The sequence below is a fragment of the Rana temporaria genome, chromosome 4 (assembly GCF_905171775.1).
Source record: "Rana temporaria chromosome 4, aRanTem1.1, whole genome shotgun sequence".
In the NCBI taxonomy this organism is placed as follows: Eukaryota; Metazoa; Chordata; class Amphibia; order Anura; family Ranidae; genus Rana; species Rana temporaria.
In genome coordinates this window covers 29,686,975-29,708,387 of record NC_053492.1, presented here as the reverse complement: position 1 = coordinate 29,708,387, position 21,413 = coordinate 29,686,975, and the positions used below count along the sequence as shown (strand labels likewise).

Genomic DNA, 21,413 nt, shown 5'->3' with positions numbered 1-21,413 from the left:
GAGAGAATAAAATTGAAAAATGTGTAAATATATGGAGTGGTTGGATACAGTTTAAGCGTACAAAGAAATATTCCATGTTGGTGGGAGTGGAGAAGTGAAGGGTACAGCATAAAATAAAATAAATATATTATATGTTAAAGGAGAAAGACGGATAATGGGGGGAGGGAGAGGGAAAAGGGGAAGAATTTTGAGAAAGTGATTGTGAATAAAGTATTTATATTTTTTATAATCGGAAAATGAATAAAAGTGTGATTAAAAAAATTATAATAAAAAAAAAATGCTGCAAATACAGAAATCAGTCATAATCACCTAATATATTACCTAATAAATGCAGCAAAATTCTGGATTCCAAAATATTGGCAATCACCAGAAAGCCTAATGATAAGAGATTGGGTTAAAAGGGTAGAATTTGTCTACAACATGGAAGAATAGTATCTTTATGGAGAGAATAAAATAGAAAAATGTGTAAATATATGGAGTAGTTGGATACAGTTTAAGAGTACAAGGACATATTCAATGTTGGTGGGAGTCTGAGAGGAGAAGTGAATTGTACAAAGAAAAAGAAAATAAATATATTATATGTTAAAGGAGAAAGAGGGATAATGGTGGAAGAGGGAAAAAGGGAAGAATTTTTTGAAAGTGATTGTGAATAAAGGGCCAGATTCACAGATGAAATACCCCGGCCTATCTACTGATACGCCGGCGTATTTTAAAATTTCCCGCGTCGTATCTTTAGTTTGAATCCTCAAACCAAGATACGATGGCATTTGGGTAAGATCCGACAGGCGTACGGCTTCGTACGCCTTCGGATCTTAGGATGCAATACTTTGGCGCCCGCTGGGTGGAGTTCGCGTCGTTTTCCGCGTTGGGTATGCTAATTAGCTGTTTACGGCGATCCACGAAGGTACGCGTGGTCTTCGCATTCTCTTACGTCGCTAGTCGGCTTTTCCCGGCGTAAAGTTACGGATGCTATTTCAATGGCTTATATTTAGACTAGCCATGTTAAAGTATGGCCGTCGTTCCCGCGTCGAATTTAAATTTTTTTTTTTTGCGTAAGTCGTCCGTGAATAGGAAAGGACGTAACGCATGTCGCCGTTCAAAAAATTACGTCGGTGCGACGTCATTTCGCGCAAAGCACGGCGGGAAATTTCAAAACGGAGCATGCGCAGTACGTTCCGCGCGGGAACGCGCCTAATTTAAATGACACACGCCCCATTTGAATTAGGCGCCGGACGGATTTACGTTACGCCGCCGCAAGTTTACAGGCAAGTGCTTTGTGAATCAAGCACTTGACCTTTTTCGCTAAAAAGAGGTCAAATTGAGCTTGTTGTCACCATGGACAAAGTTATGACACCTGGAATTTCCTTTGGGTCAGCTTGTTGGAGCGTCATTTAGGGTATAAGAAGAGAGAGATACCGCCATGGCATAATAACGTTTTATTTTAAAATTTAAAAACAACACAGTGCCGAATGGCCGCTTACTTGGATAGTGCCCGCGTCCCCGCACTGAGGCTATAGGCTTATGGTCGAAATGGATCGATTGAATGGATCGTGTAGAGAGCGATGTCCATGCTGGGGAGACTTACAGCGTGCGCTCCACCTCTCGATGATGAGGAACCAGCTGGACCAGAAGGTGCTGTGCGTGCGAGGTGAACACGCACAGCACCTTCCAGTCCAGCTGGTTCCTCATCAATACATGTCCTCAGCATTACATAACAGAATATCTTCCTAAATGCTTGTAGCTCCCTCAAATACCAGGGCCCATAGTCAGTAGACAAGAGACTAGCATTCAGTTCCCTTCAAAAGCCTCTGTCCCGAGTGAGTCTGTCACAGTAGCCAATCAGCCTCTAACTTCAGCTTATTCAATTAAGTTTTGACAATAAAAGCTGGGAGCTGGTTGGTTTCTATGTAGAGTTGCACCACATTTTGCACTCTCCAGTTTAGTAAATAACCCCCATTATACTTAATGGTGCCTGTTCACATCAATGCGACTCAGCACGTAATGATTTTGGAAAAAGTTCCTGTACTACTTTGGTAAGACTCCAGTGCAATTTTGGCCCCATAGACTTCAATGCAAACTCACAGAAATAATTTCTGCCTGCTATTTGATGTGATTCTGAAAGCGATTCCAGTGCTTTTTTTTACCCTCTACCCAGGCATGCTCCCCCCAGTACAGAGATGTAAAACTTGCATAAAAATTGTGTAAATCAGTTAGGTGTCCGATCTGTCCGCCGCAATGTCGCAGTCCCACTAAAAATCACTAATCGCCGCCATTACTAGTAAAAAAATTATAAAAATGCCATAAATCTATCCCCTATTTTGTAGACGCTATAACTTTTGCGCAAACCAATTAATATACACTTATTGCAATTTTTTACCAAAAATATGTAGAAGAATACATATTGGCCTAAACTGATGAAGGAATTATTATTTTATTTTTTTGGAGGATATTTATTATAGCAAAAAGTAAAAAATATTGTTTTTTTTTTTCAAAATTATTGCTCTTTTTCTGTTTATAACGCAAAAAATAAAAACTGCAGAGCTGATAAAATACCACCAAAAGAAAGTTCTATTTCTGGTAAAAAAGGACGTCAATTTTGTTTAGGTACAGCGTCACACGACCGCGCAATTGTCAGCTAAAGCGACGCAGTGCCGTATCGGAAAAAGTGACTTGGTCATTAGGGGGAAAATCTTCCGAGGCTGAAGTGGTTAAATAAAGCAGTTAAAACTCTTATTACACAGGTAGGGAAGGCAAACAGTATTGTCAAGTTTTACCTATTGGTGGCTCTCTAAAAATGTTAAAAAAAAAACCTCTCTGAACACTAAGATCCTTCTTCAGGTATAATAATGCATTAGAAGTACCGAAAGAAGAAGCCTAGTGTTCCAAAAGCTTGTATCTTTTTAATATTTTTATTTCATATATTTTTATTGTATATATGCTTTATATTTTTATACTTTATATTGATTTTTGCCTTCCCTACCTGTGCATTTTTTCTGCCTAATACTAATTTTTTATTTTCCTTTACCTCCTATGACATTATTTATTTAAACCTTCTTTTCAATGGAAATGTATTAGACTTCATTTTCAAAGTAATGTCCAAAGACCTGAACTTCACACAGATGAAGATAATCGGATTTTCCTCGCAAAATGACATTGACGTATCGGGCAACCATGCCATTACACATGAAGGTCTCTGTTCCTCCAGCTGGGATTGAGATCACCATTGCACACCTGTAGAGAGGAAATTATCATGGTAATGAACAAGTTTTTAGGAAGTTTATAGGAAAACAAAAGGAAAAACATGAAGTGTTCAGGAGGACAGTCTTCATTGTATGATAGTATGAGAATGAGGCCTTATTGAAGCTCTTAGCTGGAAATAGGGATGTGTATGGGGGCCTAGGTAGTGTTCGGGGTATCGCTTAGAATTGAGCTCTCCAAGTCCCGTAACACTCGATATAAAGGTCCCACTTGCGGTGGAATCTAGGTGTTTTCCAATGATGGGATAGGACCAGGTCCAGCTTTTTTTTCGGCAGTGGGTTCAGCAAATCAAGTTTAATATCTTTGATGGTGGGGGGATGTCCATTGTTTAAGGATGGCTCTATTGGTTGTCCACCATGCTTTGTTGTACTGAATGATTTTGGTTTGCGTTTTCAGTTAACTGGGAGAAGAGGCATCCAAAGAGCCAAAAAGTAAAGAGTATGGGGCAGATCCACAAAAGATATGCCGCGTAATTTTAAATTTCCTGCGTCGTATCTTTGTTTTGTATCCACAAAACAAGATACAACGGCATCTGGGATCGATCCGACAGGTGTACGTCTTAGTACGCCGTCGGATCTAAGATGCAATTTTTCGGAGGCCGCTAGGTGTCGTTTCCGTCGAATTCCGCGTCGAGTATGCAAATTAGCTATTTACGGCGATCCACGAACGTACGTCCGGCCGGCGCATTTTTTTACGTCGTTTGCGTTCGGCTTTTTCCAGCGTATAGTTAAAGCTACTGTTATGAGGCGTACTCAATGTTAAGTATGGCCGTCGTTCCTGTGTAGAAATTTGAAATTTTTACGTCGTTCGCGAATAGGGATTTGCGTAGAGTGACGTCACCGTCGGAAGCATTGGCTTGTTCCGGGTTAATTTCGAGCATGCGCACTGGGATACCCCCACGGACGGCGCATGCGCAGTTAAAAAAAAAACGTTGTTTACGTCGGGTCAGGACGTATTTACATAAAACACGCCCCCATCACAGAGATTTGAATGCCGCGCCATTACGCCGCCAAAGATACACTACGCCGCCGTAACTTACGGCGCAAATTCTTTGAGGATTCGAAAAAAAAAGGTAAGTTATGGCGGCGTAGTGTATCTTAGATACGCTACGCCCGGCGTAATAATGCGCCGTTGTACGTAGATCTACCCCTATATGTCTCTGCGAGACTCTAACTGAAACTGAAGTCCTCACAGCTATCTCCTTGGTCTCCCCCATCCTAGTGGTCTTCCAGGTCACACCGACTTATGAAGTGAAGCTAGTCTCAGATTTCCTCTCAGACCAGAGATGTGCACTTCCTCCTCCTTCTCCTGGGAACACACAATGTGCACAGCGCCCCCATCCTCTGGCGCGGAACTATATATATATTTTTTCTTTTTAGCACTGATAATGTGTTTGGCCTCCTTTTGTCTATTAGACTCTTGTGCCAACTGGCTACTTAACTACTTAGGAACCCTGTTGGAAGGCAACATGGTTCAATATAACATTTCTGGAGTTTCACTTACTGGTTGATACCGCTAGGTTGCCAATCGGTGCCCAGTCAATGCCCCATCATAACCCACTGTCAGTGCTCAATAAAGTGCAAATCAGTGCCCACCACAGTGCAAATCAGTGCCCACCATAGTGTCAATCAGTGTCCATCACAGTGCCAATCAGTGCCCAGGATTAACACCTGTCAGTACCTGCCCAATCAGTGCTGCCCATCCGTGACATCTATTAGTGTCCATCAATGCCACCTGTCAGTGCCCATCAGTGCCGCCTGTCAGTGCCCATCAGTGCCACCTGTCAGTGCTGCCTGTTAGTGCCCATCAGTGCCACCTGTCAGTGCCACCTATTGGTGCCCATAAGTGCTGCATATCAGTGCCGCATATCAGTGCCCATAAATTCTGCATACCAATCAATAAAAGCTTATTGTGATTTTTTTTACCAAAAATATATAAAATAATACATATTGGCCTAAACTGTGGAAAAAAAATAATTTTATATACTTTATGGGAATATTTATTATAGCAAAAAGTAAAAAATATTGAATTTTTTTCAAAATTGTCGCTCTATTTTTGTTTATAGCGCAAAAAATAAAGATCGCAGTGGTGATCAAATACCACAAAAAGGAAACTATTTGTGGGAAAAAAAGGACGTAAATTTTGTTTGGTAGCCACATCGCACGACCACGCAATTGCGAGTTAAAGTGACGCAGTGCTGAATTGCAAAAAGTGGCCTGGTGGCCTGGTCATTTAGCAACAAAATGGTCTGGGGGTTAAGTGGTTAAAGTGGATGTAAATCCACTCTCATCCTTTCTAAACTACTGTCATAGTGCTGATCTATAGAGATATACATGCCTCCTGATTCTGTGGGTGGGTCTGTTGTCCGGGGTTGGTGGGTGGAGTTGTGATGTCAGTAGACTCCCCGCCCACCTCTGCACTCCCCTTGTCAACATGCATTTTCTCCTGTGTATTTCTTACACTGAACTTCTGATATGATCACTAACATCGAGAAAAAACCCAGAAAAGTCACCACATGACTTCAGCATGCCCAATCATGATGAGGTGTGGAGCTGCCAATTCTGGGATAGCTGGAGAAGAAAGGAGGAAGGGATCTGAAGTACACAGAATGTCTGTCTCTCTCAGGCTCGTACATGAGATATGTAAATGACCTGTCACTCACAGCAAGGGGGAGAAACGGACTCCTATTTTTATCTCACTGAAAAAAGATAAGAGGATTGCTCAGAGCTGGATTAACTCTTCGTGGAAAGACTGGGCACAGAAGACATGAAATCCTATACTTTACAAGGTGTAAGCCTTAATAAAAAATAAAATTTCGGGTTTAAATCCACTTTAATTGTTAAAGCATGACATGTTAGGTATCTATTTACTCGGCGTAACACCATATTTTATATTTTACCAAAAATTAGGTATTGTTATGTGTTTTTGTGCATTCAAATTCATTAAAGTGTATTTTTTCCAAAAAAAAAATTAAAAACCGCTGTGAAAAACCCATAATTGTATTCTCTGGGGCCTCTGCTAAATATATATATACTATTTGAATTTTCTGGCAAAAAAATACAGATTTTTCCTTAACCTCCCTGGCGGTATGATTCTTTCAGAAAAAACATGCTGAAAGCGGTACCATTATTTGCAAGGAAATTTGGCGTTTTATATTGTAGGCCTGTAATTTTTAGAAATAACTCACTTAAATCTGACCAAACAAGATTCTAATAGGCATCCCGGGTATGACATTTTTTTTAAAACAAAATTATAAATTATAATATAATAAATAACTATAAATAATTATAACAAATAATAATATAATTATAATAAAAAATATTCAATAATGTAATCAAATCAAAATCACTGAAATTTGCTCAGTTGCAGAATTGTCGTTGTCATTATTTTTTTTTTTTTATGACAAATTTCCCCACAAATCGCTATCGCACAATTCTGCAAGTGATTATAATTTATTATCGCTGTTTTCTAGCTGATCTAAAACTATTTTTGACATAAAGGGACACTTTTGGTTGCTATGGACAATCTACAGTTTGCAGGGAGAAAAAAAGGTTTTTATTATATAAAATGACATGCAGGACACTGGGCAGACCACTAGGGACAAGGGGGGTGAGTTTTTTTTACATACAGTACTGTAATCTATAAGATTACAGTATACTGTAATCTATAAGATTACAGTATACTGTATGTAATGTGTTTGTTTACTTTTTTAAATTTGGCGCCGTTCTCCGTCCCCGTGCATCGTAACGTCGCAGGGAACGGAGATCGGCGGCACAGGAGGACGCTGTGTGAATCGAGCGAGGTCCCGCTCGCTCACACAGCGCGGTGGCATCGCTGGATCCAGGGACAAGGTAAGTAAAAACTCCCTGTACATCCAGCAAGGCGAGCCTGAGTCTGACTCGGGGTTACCGATCCTAGCCCAAAAATCTCACCCCGAGTCAGACTCGGGAACACCGCCCAGGAGGTTAAAAACAAAAAGTGTCAGGAAAAGGCCTGGTCTTCAAGTGGTTAATGAAAAGTAGACCAGAACTTTGGGCCGGATTCACATACATCGGCGCATATATATCTCTTTTACGCTGACGCAACGCAGAGAGGCAAGCATGGAATTCACAAAGCAAATGCTCCCAACGTTGCGCCGGCGTAACTTAAATTCGTAGGCGTAAGCCAGCCTAATTCAAAGTAGGTGGAAGTGGGCGTGATCCATTTAAATGAAGAGTGACCCCGTGCAAATGATGGGCCGAACGAACGGCGCATGTGCCGTCCCGTGGACGCATCCCAGTGCGCATGCTCAGAATCACATCGAAAATACTCCCTAAGATACGTCGAATCACTGCCTAAGACGTGAACGTAACCTACGCCCAGCCCTATTCACGTACTACGTAAATGACGTAAATAACGACGGCTGTGTTCCCTGGTGCAGCCATTTGCATTGATGCTGCTGACTTACACCTGCTTTATGAGTCGTAACTTTACGCCGGACGTACGACCTACGTAAACCGCGTATATTAATGCGCCGGGCGCAAGTACGTTCGTGAATCGGCGTATCTCACTCATTTGCATAATCGAATCGTAAATCAATGGGAGCGCCCCTTGCGGCCAGCGTAAATATGCGCCCACGATACGACGGGGTAGGAAACTTACGTTGGTCGGATGAAGCCTATTTACAAGCGTATCTTGCTTTCAGAGTCAGGGCGCATAGATACGACGGCGCATATGTGCACTTACGTGGTGTATCTCGAGATACGTCGGCGTAAGTGCTACGTGAATCTGGGCCTTTGTTTTTAGCCTGTGATCCCAAATGGCATTTCATTCGTGATAGGGAGTTTCTGTGACTTTTGCCTGTAGGTGTTTTTACTTATTGTGGTGGAGGATTTCACCCTTTCATATACTGTATGTGGAAGAAAGTAGGCTAAACCCAACCTCACCTGGGATTATCATTTCCATTGTTGGACAAAGAGTTTCCAATGAGAATTTCAGCACCGTTCAGTCTTTCAGCACAGCAGTCCCCTCTGTTAGTAATGTTGATGTGATAGATTCTATAAGATGTCAGCAGGTCCACCCTCCACCAAGGAGATGGGTCATTATGTGTATGGGAGCAGGAGCCGTGGGAAAAGTCTGAGTCCTGGTTACCATCTATTGCATTGATTGCTGCTGACTGATAGCCGCTGTTAGAACTTCGTAAAATTGAAGACTGAGTTGCCCGACCTCGGAGGGCAGCATTTATATCTGAGAACATAAGCAAACAAATATACAAATATTATTCAGTATACAAACATAGTAAAATAGACATGACAAACAGACAGATACCTGCTTCTCCATACCCAAGCAGTGGTTCCTGCCTTCTCATACATGGCTACAAGGGGTAGGAGCCAGTGGGAGGAAACCCTAGTGTTGATTTACTAAAGGAAAATAGGTTGTTCTCTTTACAAGGAAAATTAAACATTTTCCCCAGAGCTTAGTAAATGTGGCGAAATGTCGCTTTCGAAAGAATACCCAATCATGCCTTGGCGTACCTAGCATATCTTGGACCTCGGGTTGATCCTTTTTTTACAACTCCTCCTGCACAGACACAAAAAATAAGTAAAGGAAAAAAAGCAGCAGAAGTGGGGCCAAATTGCACAATGAGATGGGCTTAAAGGACAATAGTTAAATGAAATCTGAGCCCACTCACTGTATACACAGCACACACGTCACAGTACTTATACAGTACCCACACTCCCAGGAGGGCATATTGCTCAGAGTTTAGGGCTCAGGAAAGTACAGTACAAATCCTCCCCCACAGGCCAGGATCCCCCAATCCAGTGTACCACCTCAGTATCGACACCCTTCCAAGCCTAACTCTTCAGTACATACCAACCGAAGCCCAGACCCCAACTCCTAGTCTAACACCAGAAAGAGGGGACCTATTTTAATGTGCATATATCACGTGGTGACACCGCGAATGCACCTGTATATAATGTGCCAACGCCCCGATATAACGAGAATTGAAAGAAGAACTAATAAGTTGGGCTTTAAGGGCACACAGTACAAATAGATGTAGAAAACTAGAGATTTATTTAGTATGAAATATCATAAAAGTGGAACGACATAAAATCAAAAAATTACGAAATTAAGTCAGCAACTAATACTACAGCAGTGATTACAACAGTATACAATCTTGTTATATATAGGCTTCGTTAGAGAGCACAGTTACAGGTACAGTGTTGAGTTGTATATCCAGTGTAGTATTCCAAAAGTTTGGTGAAGAGCTTGCTCTACATGTTACGCGCTTAGCGCTTCCTCAGGAGCATAGGATATTGCATAAAATAGGTCGCATTGGGGGTAGACATGCGACAGTAGTGTGTTAGCCCCACAGTGGCTGGACGGACAGAATGTATCAAGCCAGCCGAACGTGGGGGTATGGTCAAAAACACTAAATTATAAACATACAGGTGTTCGGACAGTCAGGTGCTGGTAGGCACTAAAATTTCGGATCCAGGGATCTGAACATGCGGTAATTCAAGGCTCACAGTGCTGGGCTGGGCAAGATAGGTAATAGCGTATAATAAGGCAATCTCAAAATCCTGGGTATATAAACCCAAGGATATTGTATAGGATTACCAAGGCTAATTCCTGCAGCCTGGTCAGCAAAATGAGTACCGCACGTGTCCCCAAGGAAACGATGACGCCAATACAGTCTAACACCAGTCCAGTATAACACCAGTCCAGACCCCCCAGTACAAATCCCCCTTCCAGCTTAACTCTTCAGTATTGACCCTTTTCAGAAAAAAAACCTCCTATCCTAACCTCCTATGTAGTGTACAGACCCCACCCCAATATGACTCCCCTTCTATCCTAACCCCTCAGTACAAAACCCCAGGATGACCCTCCTATCCCTCCTAACCCCTCAATACAGACCCCTCAGTACAGATCTTCCCTCCCACCCTATCACCTCAAAACAGACCCCTCTTCTATCGTAACCCATAAATACAGACCCCCCTTCTATCCTAACCCCTAAATACAGACCCCCCTTCTATCCTAACCCCTCAGTTCAGAACCCCTATTATCCTAACCCCTCAGTACAGCCCTCCAATACAACTCCCCTTTCAATTCTAACCCCTCAGTAAAAATCCCCCTTCCATCCTGACCCCTCAGTACAGATCCCCCTCCTATCTTAACCCCCGAGTACAGACTCCCCTATTATCCTAACCCCTCAGTACAGACCCCCCCTAGTACAAATCCCCCTCCTAACCTAACCCCTCAATACAGACCCCCTATCATCCTAACCCCTCAGTACAGCCCTCCAATACAACTCCCCTTTCATTGTAACCCCTCAGTACAGACCCCCCAGTACAAATCCCTCTCCCATCCTGAACCCTAAATACAGATCCCCCTCCTTTTCTAACCCCTCAGTAAAGCCCCCCAGTTCAACTCCCCTTTCATCCCCTGTACAAACCCCCCTGCTATCATAACCCCTCAAAACAGACCCCCTCTTATCCTAACCCCTCAGTACAACCCCCCAGTATAACTGCCCGCTTATCCTAACCCTTCAGTATAGACCCCCAGTACATACCCCCCTCCCATCCTAACCCCTCAGCACAGACCCCCTTAAGTATAGTCCCCCTCCCAGCCTAAACCTTCAGCACTGTACCCCCCCATACAGACCCCCCGATTATGGACCCCCTCCAGGTACAGACCCCCCCATCCTAACCCCTCAGTACAGCCCACCCAGTACAGTTTTCAGTTCCAGTGCAACCCCTCAGCACAACCCCCCCCCTCCCCCTACCCAATACAGACTCCCTCTGAACAGAGGCACCTCCCAGGACAGACCTCCCCATCTTAACCCCTCAGTACAGCCCACCCAGTACAGTTAGTTATCAATCCCAGTGCAACCCCTCAGCACAGAACCCCCACCCCCCACCCAATACAGATTTCCTCTGAACAGAGGCACCTTCCAGGATAGACCTCCCCATCCTATAAACCCTTAGTAGAGCCCACCCAGTACAGTCCTCCATCCCAGTCTAGAGAACATAAATATTTGGATGATGGAAGCCAGCCTACCTTCATCTCATCCACTAACCTCAGGGAAAATTCCACCTGCAAAATTAACAGCCGACTTGCCTTTAGTAAATCAACTCCACTGGGTGCAGTGTGAGGAACAAGTATACTTTTTTTTTATTTAGAGATTATTATTTTTTTTACAGAATAACATAGTCACTATAATGATAGCTGTACTGTATATTATTCTTGGTTCTTACATTCGGCAGTAACTCCAAAGAGAGTCCACAAGAGGGCAACAGACTGTAGAAATATCATTCTTATGATCCTGTAGATACACCTAAAGGAAAACATACAGAACATGATCAGACCTTTATATTGCAACAAAAAGTTTGTCGGAAGTCCGAACCTGTCAATTCTATTAAAATTGTGCTTTTATCTGAGTCCCTGCTGGAGAGATTTTACATAACTAAAAGGAATGGATAGGGCACATCAAATGTTAATTGATGATACTAGTGTATTTATATAACAGAGCATATATCCCCAACCTACAGGATCAATTGTTTTTTTTGTATCAAGCAAGGCCAGAGACTTGATGTCATTGCCTTCCACATTGCCCAGCTTACAATAGGATGACCAGACATACCTGTCTTTAGAATGGTGTCCTCAGACAAAAAGTGCCCATCCCTGATTTTGGGATGCTGTCTCCATATTTCACAATGATTTCATTGGAAATAAGTGAGGAAAAATTTGCAACAGGGACATGGACAGAATTTTGTCTTTTAAACACACGCCCCCTTCTATGACACTGCTGTGAGAGGCGTGCCTCCACTGCAGCATTTTTAATGAGCAGCTTGGGCCAATGGTACTTTATTATCAGTCCAAGTCTCCAAGCTGTCCATTGAGCTTGGTGCCTCATTGTGAGCTCAACCTCTCAGTCTGCTGCAAACAGAGTGTGTCAGCTTGAATTTAACCTGGCCGCTCTGTATGTAGCTTCTGACAGGCTGTGCAAGGAGCCCCGTATCTCGGAAACCATAGATGATAGGAGCCCCATGGTGGGGTAGCACTTAAGCTACCTACCCCCTAAATTTAGGGTCTCTGTGACCCCAGGTCGCTGAGCTACGACCCTCAAAGTTGATTGTTTTTTTTCTTTATTTTCATGGCAGATGAGGCTTTGCCTCACTTGCCTCCCCTGACAACACTTGACAACTGGGCACTTAAACACCCTTAATAACCAGACCAATTTTCAGCTTTCGGTGCTCTCACATTTTGAATGACAATTACTCAGTCATACAACATTGTACCCAAATGAATTTTTTGTTCTTTTTTTCCCACAAATAGAGCTTTCTTTTGGTGGTATTTAATCAACGTTGGTTTTTTTATTTTTTGCGCTATAAAAGAAAAAAGACTGAAAATTCTGTAAAAAAATGAATTTTTCTTTGTTTCTGTTATAAAATTTAGCAAATTTGTAATTTTTCTTCATAAATTTTGACCAAAAGTTATACCTATACCACATATCTTTGGTAAAAAAAAAGTACAAATTGGTGGATATTATTTGGTCTTTGTGAAAGTTATAGCGTCCACAAGCTATGGTGCCAATATCTGAAAATTGATCACACCTGAAGTACTGATGGCCTATCTCATTTCTTGAGACCCTAACATGCCAGAAAAGTACAAATACCCCCCAAATGACCCCTTTTTGGAAAGAAGACATTCCAAGGTATTTAGAAAGAGGCATGGTGTGTTTTTGAAGTTGTAATTTTTTCCCAGAATTCTTTGCAAAATCAAGATTTTTTTTTTCACAAAATTTTCATATTAGCAGGTTATTTCTCACACACAGCATATGCATACCACAAATTACACCCCAAAACACATTCTGCTATTCCTACATGTGTGAGACTTTTACACAGCCTGGCTACATACAGAGGCCCAACATGCAGGGAGCACCATCAGGCTTTCTGGAGCACCCAGACCAATTCTGACATTCCTCTCCTACATGTAAAAGTCATAATTTATTTGCTAGAAAATATCATAGAACCCCAAAACATTATATATATGCTTTTTTAGCAAAGACCCTAGAGAATACAATGGTGGTCGTTGCAACTTTTTTATCGTGCACAGCAATTTTTCGAACGCGTTTTTTTTGGAAATAAAACTGTTTTGTGCTTTAAAAAAAAAACATTAAAGTTAGCCCAATGTTTTTGCATAATATGAAAGATGAAGTTACGCCAAGTAAATAGATACCCAACATGTCACCCTTCAAAACTTTGCTACTTAAAAATCCTCATAGGTGACATTTTAAATATTTTTACTGGTTACATATTTTTAGTTACAGAGGAGGTCTATGGCCAAAATTATTGCTCTCGCTCTAACGTTCGCAGCGAGACCTCACATGTGTGGTTTGAACACCGTTTTCATATGTGGGCGGGACTTACGTGTGCGTTCGCTTCTGTATATGAGCACACGGGAACAGGGGCGCTTTCAATTATTTGTATTTATTTTTTATTGTTCATTTTACTTTATTTATTTTAGTTTGACATGTTTTTCCCCAAAAACAAATGTTTTGATCACTTTTATTCCTATTAAAAGGAATGTAAACATCCCTTGTAATAGGAATATAACATGACAGGTCCTATTTACAGTGCGATATGGGGTCAATAAGACCCCACATCTCACCTCTAGCTTGGGAAGCCTGAAATAATAAAAAAATAAAAAAACTATCCTGGCTTTGAACGTAGCAGTGAGTCAGAAGAAGCACCGGAGGGCGACGGGAGGGGGGGACGTCCCCTTTCGCCTCCCGTAAGAACGATCAAGAGGTGGAACAGCCACCATGATCATTATTATGGTTTAGAGAATCCCTGTCTGAAAAAGATGATATCTGAATGATGCCTGTAGCTGCAGGCATCATTCAGATATCCCTGCACAAAGTCAAGGACGTCATATGACGGCCGGCGGGCAGGAAGTGGTTAAAACGCATTTTTCCAGAGTATTTTCTGGGTATTGCAGAGTATTGTGCGGGGGTATTGCAGAGTATTGTGCGAGGGTATTGCAGAGTATTGTGCGGGGGTAGTGCAGAGTATTGTGCGGGGGTATTGCAGAGTATTGTGCGGGGGTATTGCAGAGTACTGGCAGGGGTATTTCAGAATATTGTGCGGGGGTATTGCAGAGTACTGGCAGGGGTATTTCAGAATATTGTGCGGGGGTATTGCAGAGTATTGTGCGGGGGTATTGCAGAGTATTGTGCGGGGTATTGCAGAGTACTGGCAGGGGTATTGCAGAGTATTGTGCGAGGGTATTGCAGATCCAGCCCACAGCGCTGCTGACACCCGCTCTCTCCTCTCACACTGTACCGATCAGTACAGAGAGAGGAGGGAGGAACCGGCGTCATCAAATGACGCTGGTTTGTTTACATGTGATCGTTCCGTCATTGGGACGGAGCGATCACGTGGTAAACGGCCACTATCAGTGGCAATTTACCACGATCCGTGATGCGCCGGGTGCGTGATTCTGGGAGGACGTCAATGTACGCCCTCCCAGAGTTAACGAACCGCCCTGTAGACGTATTTTGTCTATGGGCGGGTCGTTAAGTGGTTAATTTAGGGCACACATGCAACAAATTATCCAAATTTTGGTCAAATATAAAAGATGAGGTCACACCGAGCAAATAGATACCCAACATGTCAAACTTTAAATGTGATCACGCCCGTGAAATGGCGTCAAAAAATAGTGCCCTATATTTTCTATAGGAGACACTTTAAAAGCCCCCCGTAAGGGTCGCTCCTGGAACCGCCTAGGGTGGTTCTCCACTCGTGGCAATACCAGAGCCCGAAACGCGCTGTGCTTAGATAACTGAGGAGGGTAGGCGAGCCATCCACCCTACTCTCAAGAATAATCTTCTTATGCTTTACTTGTTTTGGCTACCTTCGGATATTTCTTTGTGTTTTCTTTGTTGTTTTGTTGTAATGGAAAAATGTACGTCACTGTTACTAACGAGTATTGCTAAACTGTAAGATGTGACTGAACTCAATAAAATATGTTTTACAAAAAAAAAAAGCCTCCCGTATGTAACCATTTTAGCGTTATGTAGAAGTTCTGCTGCTAAAAAATTTGCTCTCACTCCGGCGTGCTCAGTGATACGTAACATGTGTACTTCAATCAATGTTTTCATGTGTAAGTTCCCTCCGATTTGTGTGTTTAGATTTGTACATACGTATATGTAAGAGTTGGGGGTCTCAACATTTGAAGGGAATTATATATGCTTAGGTGGAACTTACATTTTTTACAATTTAAAAATAAATGCTTACTTAACTTTTCTTTTCATCACATAAGGGACAAAAAGTCCTCTATGTGATGATTTTTCTCTTTAATGACACATCCAGGTTCAAAAAAGACCCTGGATGTCTCCGATGTGCTCCACTAAATGTCATGCAATGCAGATTACACTGCATTACATTTTTTCCTAGACATACTGGCTGGGGAAACTGACAGGGGGACCCAGAAGTGACATTTTACACACCGATTCCGGATCAGCAACAAGAAGGATAAGAGAGCGGATGTTCACTCGGCTCCCTCCACCTCTAACTGGTGGCACCTGCTTTGGTGGTCCCAGGCCCACAGGTGGGCAAGTATAGGTGTAAACAGAAAAGATATTCTCCTGCACTCGTGCTGGCGGCCTTATTACACGGTGGTAGTATTTTCAAATAATATGATAAATTTTACAAAGAGCCCATCCGTGTCCTGCTGCCTAAACTGACCGCAGGAAGTCCGAAAGAGCTAAGTAACAAAGGAGAAAGAAGGCTTGTGAACTAACGCATGGATCAAATGAAAAAAAAAAGTTTATTCTACACAAAATGAATGAATACAAAGAAAATGACTACATGTTCATAAATAAATAAGTTATAATGTTCTAATTTAGTAAAATGATAAAAGTAATAAATAAAAAATAATTAATTAGAACCCATGCAAGTGTATAGGCTAAATAAATGGCTAACGCGTTTCGAGGGGATTCCTCTTCATCAGACCCTTGGAAGACAGGAAATGGTCTTTATAGTGTGGTAGATTTAAACAGAGAGCGATGACTGTATGGGAGATGTATCACATGATAGATGATGTATTTCCATATGTGGAATCTTCTTTGTTCTAGTGGTATTCCCATCTACATCACAAAGCTCTATGTGGGCAAGTGGGCAAGCAGAGCCGGGGTAACATGGCAGAGGCATGCACACGGGGGTAGGGTGCCCCGGGGGGGGGGGGTGTATGAACTGGTGTAAGGTAAGACTGTTGTATCATGTATAGTTGTGTCAACTTGTTTATTAATGGCTGGAGACACCTGTAAATGAGAGGAACGAGCCTCTTCTCAATCCTCCTCTGTTAAATATGGTATGATTTGTTGCCATTTGGTGGATTTTTGCTAACAGCAGCATTTAAAAGTTAGGTATAGACTTCAGATATGAGTCCTCCAGGACCTTGCGACTTTAATATGCCTGTGAGTGGGTAATTGAAAAATTTTGAGACGTTAGTCCTAAACTGAGCATGAAGTTGAAGGTATTTATAAAAGTTTGTACGGGGGTAGGTCAAAGTCAACAAAGGGTGAAAGAACAGTGCCATTATAGATATCCTCTAGAGTAGTTAACCCTTTTTATTCCCAGAAAGAGTAGTCCATAAAATGTAGTAATTGAGAAAACATGGGGTTATGCTAAGTAGTCAGTGTCCTTAAATCCTACAATGTGTTTGGACTCTCTCCACACCGCTCTGGCCAAATTCAGAATCGGCAAATGCACTTTTTTTAGGACTGTCTTTGGTGCCTCCAAATGGGCTGTCTTTAACCACATCCCACCCAGCCACTGCATATATACAGCCGGTTGGGCGCTTCCTCCTTCTGAGTGGACATTCAGAAACATCCCTCAGAAGGAGGGGGGGTCACGTGCGTGCGTGCCCGCAGAGCAGCGCGATCCCGATGCGCTCGTGTCACCCGGACGCGGCACATCTCAGATCGGCAAGAGGGCTCTGTGATTGGCCCTCCTGATCACATGATGAATGTGTCCAATCACAGCCGTCATGTGATGTAAACAGAGAGCCGGTTGCTAGGCGATTGGCTCTCCTCTCCTCACACATAAGTTGTCAGTGAGGAGAGGAGAGGAATTGCTGCAGCCCAGCTAGTGATCAGTGAAAATTAGCTGTTTTTTTTACAGCTTTTTACACACTGATCACCAGCCTAGTGTCACAACAGTTTAAACACACAAAGTCCCCAAAATAATGTCCCCAAAACACTGTCCCCGCACAGTAAAAACACCTGTCCTCCACATGTCCCAGTAAAATCACATGTCCCAATGATCATCTGCACACATATGTCCGCGATCACCTACGCACATCTGTACATGATCATCTGCGTACATATGTCCGTGATCACACAAACCAATTATTATACACTTAACAGGATTTTTTTTTACCAAAGACTTGTAGCAGAATACATTTTGGCTTACATTTATGACAAAATTCAATTTGATTGGATTTCTTATAAAATAGAAAGAAGAAAATATTGTTTTTTTTTGCTTATATCGCTAAAAATGAAAAAATTAATAACATTTAATTAATAAAAAAATTAAAAAATAAATACCACCAAAAGAAAGCTCTATTTGTGCGAACAAAATGATAAAAATGTCATTTGGGTACAGCGTAGCATGACCCCGCAATTGTCATCGAAAGTGCGAGAGCGCTGAAAGCTGAAAATTGGCATGTGCGCGTTCATCTTCTGAAGATACATATGGAGAATCATCTGATATACAAGGAATAATCTGGAATCCTAAACTACGTGATCAGACAGAATGTACAGACAAATATTTAAGAGAATCAAAGAGTGCTGAATCAGCAATCGCTGTAATGTGATCATTCCAAATAAAGTTGTTTTATTATTAGCATTATAATATTATTATTGTTATTCTTATAATTATTATTATTATTAGTGTTATTAGTATTATACTGTAAGTGTTATTAGTATTATTATCATTATTAGTGTTATTAGTATTATGCTGTAAGTGTTATTAGTATTATACTGTAAGTGTTATTATTATCATTATTAGTGTTATTAGTATTATACTGTAAGTGTTATTATTATCATTATTAGTGTTATTAGTATTATGCTGTAAGTGTTATTAGTATTATACTGTAAGTGTTATTATTATCATTATTAGTGTTATTAGTATTATGCTGTAAGTGTTATTATTATTATCATTATTATTGTTATTAGTATTATATTGTAAGTGATATAAAGTTAGCCTCTATAGGGTACATATGATATAGAATTAATTAAAAGTACCATCATCCAGGGTTCTAAATTGAATAAAGGTTGGAATTTGGGTCTCAAACCAAAGACCAGGGAAGTTGTGGGCAATGGACTATTACGGTACGATAAGCAAAGGTAAGGAATACACATGTGAAGGAAAGTACACATTTTTATTTAATATGGCTGTAAAACAATAAAATACAAACAAACATGAAATTAAAAAAGTGACACTCCATGTGTATCACCACAGTAAACGACCCCTAAGAGGGGGAAGGTCATAGTGGGAGTAGAGGTCACTAGAAGTTTCTCTACTAGTTTCGCGGGCAAAGCCGCTTCTTCAGGAGAACAGTCTATGACCCCCACCATCCGCGGGGGCAGGAGTGACCAGGTGAGGTCTCCTGCGGCGACGAGCGGGGGACATGTGTGTGGATGGACTTAGAATCTGTACTGGTAAGTAACAGGAGTATGGGGTCCCTGGAAAAGGAACCCAGCCGGAACTGGTGCTGGGACAACATGGTGATTGAAGGCAGCAAAGGTGCTGCTTGGTGCAGGGGTAAAAAGCACAAGCAATGGCACCTGGGACTGGAGATAGTAGCCAGGGTAACTGAGCACTGGATAAAGTGGCAGAAATCCCGACCCCTGCACCAAGCAGCACCTTTGCTGCCTTCAATCACCATGTTGTCCCAGCACCAGTTCCGGCTGGGTCCCTTTTCCAGGGACCCCATACTCCTGTTACTTACCAGTACAGATTCTAAGTCCATCCACACACATGTCCCCCGCTCGTCGCTGAAGGAGACCTCACCTGGTCATTCCTGCCCCTGCGGATGGTGGGGGTCATAGACTGTTCTCCTGAAGAAGCGTCTTTGCCCGCAAAACTAGTAGAGAAACTTCTAGTGACCTCTACTCCCACTATGACCTTCCCCCTCTTAGGGGTCGTTTACTGTGGTGATACACATGGAGTGTCACTTTTTTAATTTCATGTTTGTTTGTATTTTATTGTTTTACAGCCATATTAATAACAATTTGTACTTTCCTTCACATGTGTATTCCTTACCTTTGCTTATCGTACCGTAATAGTCCAATTGCCCACAACTTCCCTGGTCTTTGGTTTGGGACCCAAATTCCAACCTTTATTCAATTATACTGTAAGTGTTATTAGTATTATTAGTATTATAGTGTGAGTGTTATTATTATCATTATATAGTGTTAGTATTATGCTGTAAGTGTTATTATTATTATTATTATTATTATTATTATTATTATTATTATTATTATTATTATCATCATTATTAGTGATATTAGTATTATGCTGTAAGTGTTATTAGTATTATTATGATCATTAATAGTGTTATTAGTGTTATTAGTATTATACTGTAAGTGTTGTTATTATTATCATTATATAGTGTTAGTATTATGCTGTAAGTGTTGTTATTATTATTATTATTATTATTATTATTATTATTATTATTATTATCATCATTATTAGTGATATTAGTATTATGCTGTAAGTGTTATTAGTATTATTATGATCATTAATAGTGTTATTAGTGTTATAAGTATTATACTGTAAGTGTTATTATTATCATTATATAGTGTTAGTATTATGCTGTAAGTGTTGTTATTATTATTAGTATTATCATCATTATTAGTGATATTAGTATTATGCTGTAAGTGTTATTAGTATTATTATTATCATTATTAGTGTTATTAGTATTATACTGTAAGTGTTATTATTATCATTATATAGTGTTAGTATTATGCTGTAAGTGTTGTTATTATTATTATTATTATTATTATTATTATTATTATTATCATCATTATTAGTGATATTAGTATTATGCTGTAAGTGTTATTAGTATTATTATTATCATTAATAGTGTTATTAGTATTATACTGTAAGTGTTATTGTCATTATTAGTGTTATTAGTATTATTATTATCATCATTATTGCTACTACTACAACATACCTAAGAAAGAATAGCTTTCTACCGTAGGGAATCTTCCTCCAATACTAGTTAAAATTGCAAGAACAGTTACATACATTTACAGTTTCTGATGAGACCGCGCTACTGTTTTTCGTTGTGTCAGGATAATTATTGTGCAACAGTTATTTTTATAAATTCTTATCTTCCAGCACAGGAAATCCACTACCAGCACAACTGAGAAATTAGATATGGGGAAACGCAGGATGGCTTCTTATGGGACACATTATACACTATATTGTCAAAAGTATTGGGACATCTGCCTTTACATGCACACAAACTTTAATGTCATCCCAGTCTTAGTCTGTAGGGTTCAATATTCAGTTGGCCCACCCTTTTCAGCTATAACAGCTTTAACTCTTCTGGGAAGGCTGTCCACAAGGTTTAGGAGTGTGTCTATAAGAATGTTAGACCATTCCTTCAGAAGCGCAGTTGAGAGGTTAGGCATTGATGTTGGACAAGAAGGCCTGACTCGCAGTCTCCGCTCTAATTCATCCCAAAGGTGTTCTATCAGGTTGAGGTCAGGCCAGTCAAGTTCCTCCACCCCAAACTTGCTCATCCATGTCTGTATGGACCTTGCTTTGTGCTCTGGTACGCAGTCATGTTGTAACAGACAGGGGTCATCCCCAAACTGTTCCCAAAACGTTGGGAGCATGAAATTGTTCAAAATGTCTGACACCTTAAGAATTTCCTTCGCTGGCTCTAAGGGGAGAAGCCCAACCCCTGAAAAACAACCCCACATCATAATCTCCCCTCTACCAAATGATTTGGACCAGTAGAATGGTATTTATTTTTATAATTTACTAGCCAGTAGATTGAGGCACCCTTCTACAGTATACTATTAATTAAAGTGGATTTCCGCCCCCCCCCCCCAGCAAAATTAAAAGTCAGCAGCTACACATACTGTAGTTGCT

At 41.0% G+C, this 21,413-nt stretch overlaps 1 protein-coding gene across 1 annotated transcript; it reads right to left on the bottom strand.

Annotated features, from left to right (window-relative positions):
- Positions 1 to 2,943: 2,943 nt before the first annotated feature.
- LOC120936072 (fucolectin-5-like) lies at positions 2,944 to 20,637 on the bottom strand. Its single transcript, XM_040348174.1, has 4 exons — positions 20,485 to 20,637; positions 11,496 to 11,575; positions 8,184 to 8,484; positions 2,944 to 3,231 (listed from the first exon to the last, which is right to left on the bottom strand). Exons 2-4 carry the CDS (start codon positions 11,551 to 11,553, stop codon positions 3,072 to 3,074), a joined length of 519 nt encoding a protein of 172 aa, XP_040204108.1. The 5' UTR covers positions 11,554 to 11,575; positions 20,485 to 20,637; the 3' UTR covers positions 2,944 to 3,071.
- Between the last annotated feature and the right edge of the window lie 776 nt (positions 20,638 to 21,413).

Coding starts and splice junctions, on each gene's coding strand:
- LOC120936072 (XM_040348174.1), bottom strand. CDS start 11,553: ATGATATTTCTACAGTCTGTTGCCCTCTTGTGGACTCTCTTTGGAGTT. Junction 8,485..11,495: donor CTTTGGAGTTACTGCCGAAT/GTAAGAACCAAG, acceptor TTATGTTCTCAG/ATATAAATGCTGCCCTCCGA. Junction 3,232..8,183: donor AATGGAAATGATAATCCCAG/GTGAGGTTGGGT, acceptor TCCTCTCTACAG/GTGTGCAATGGTGATCTCAA.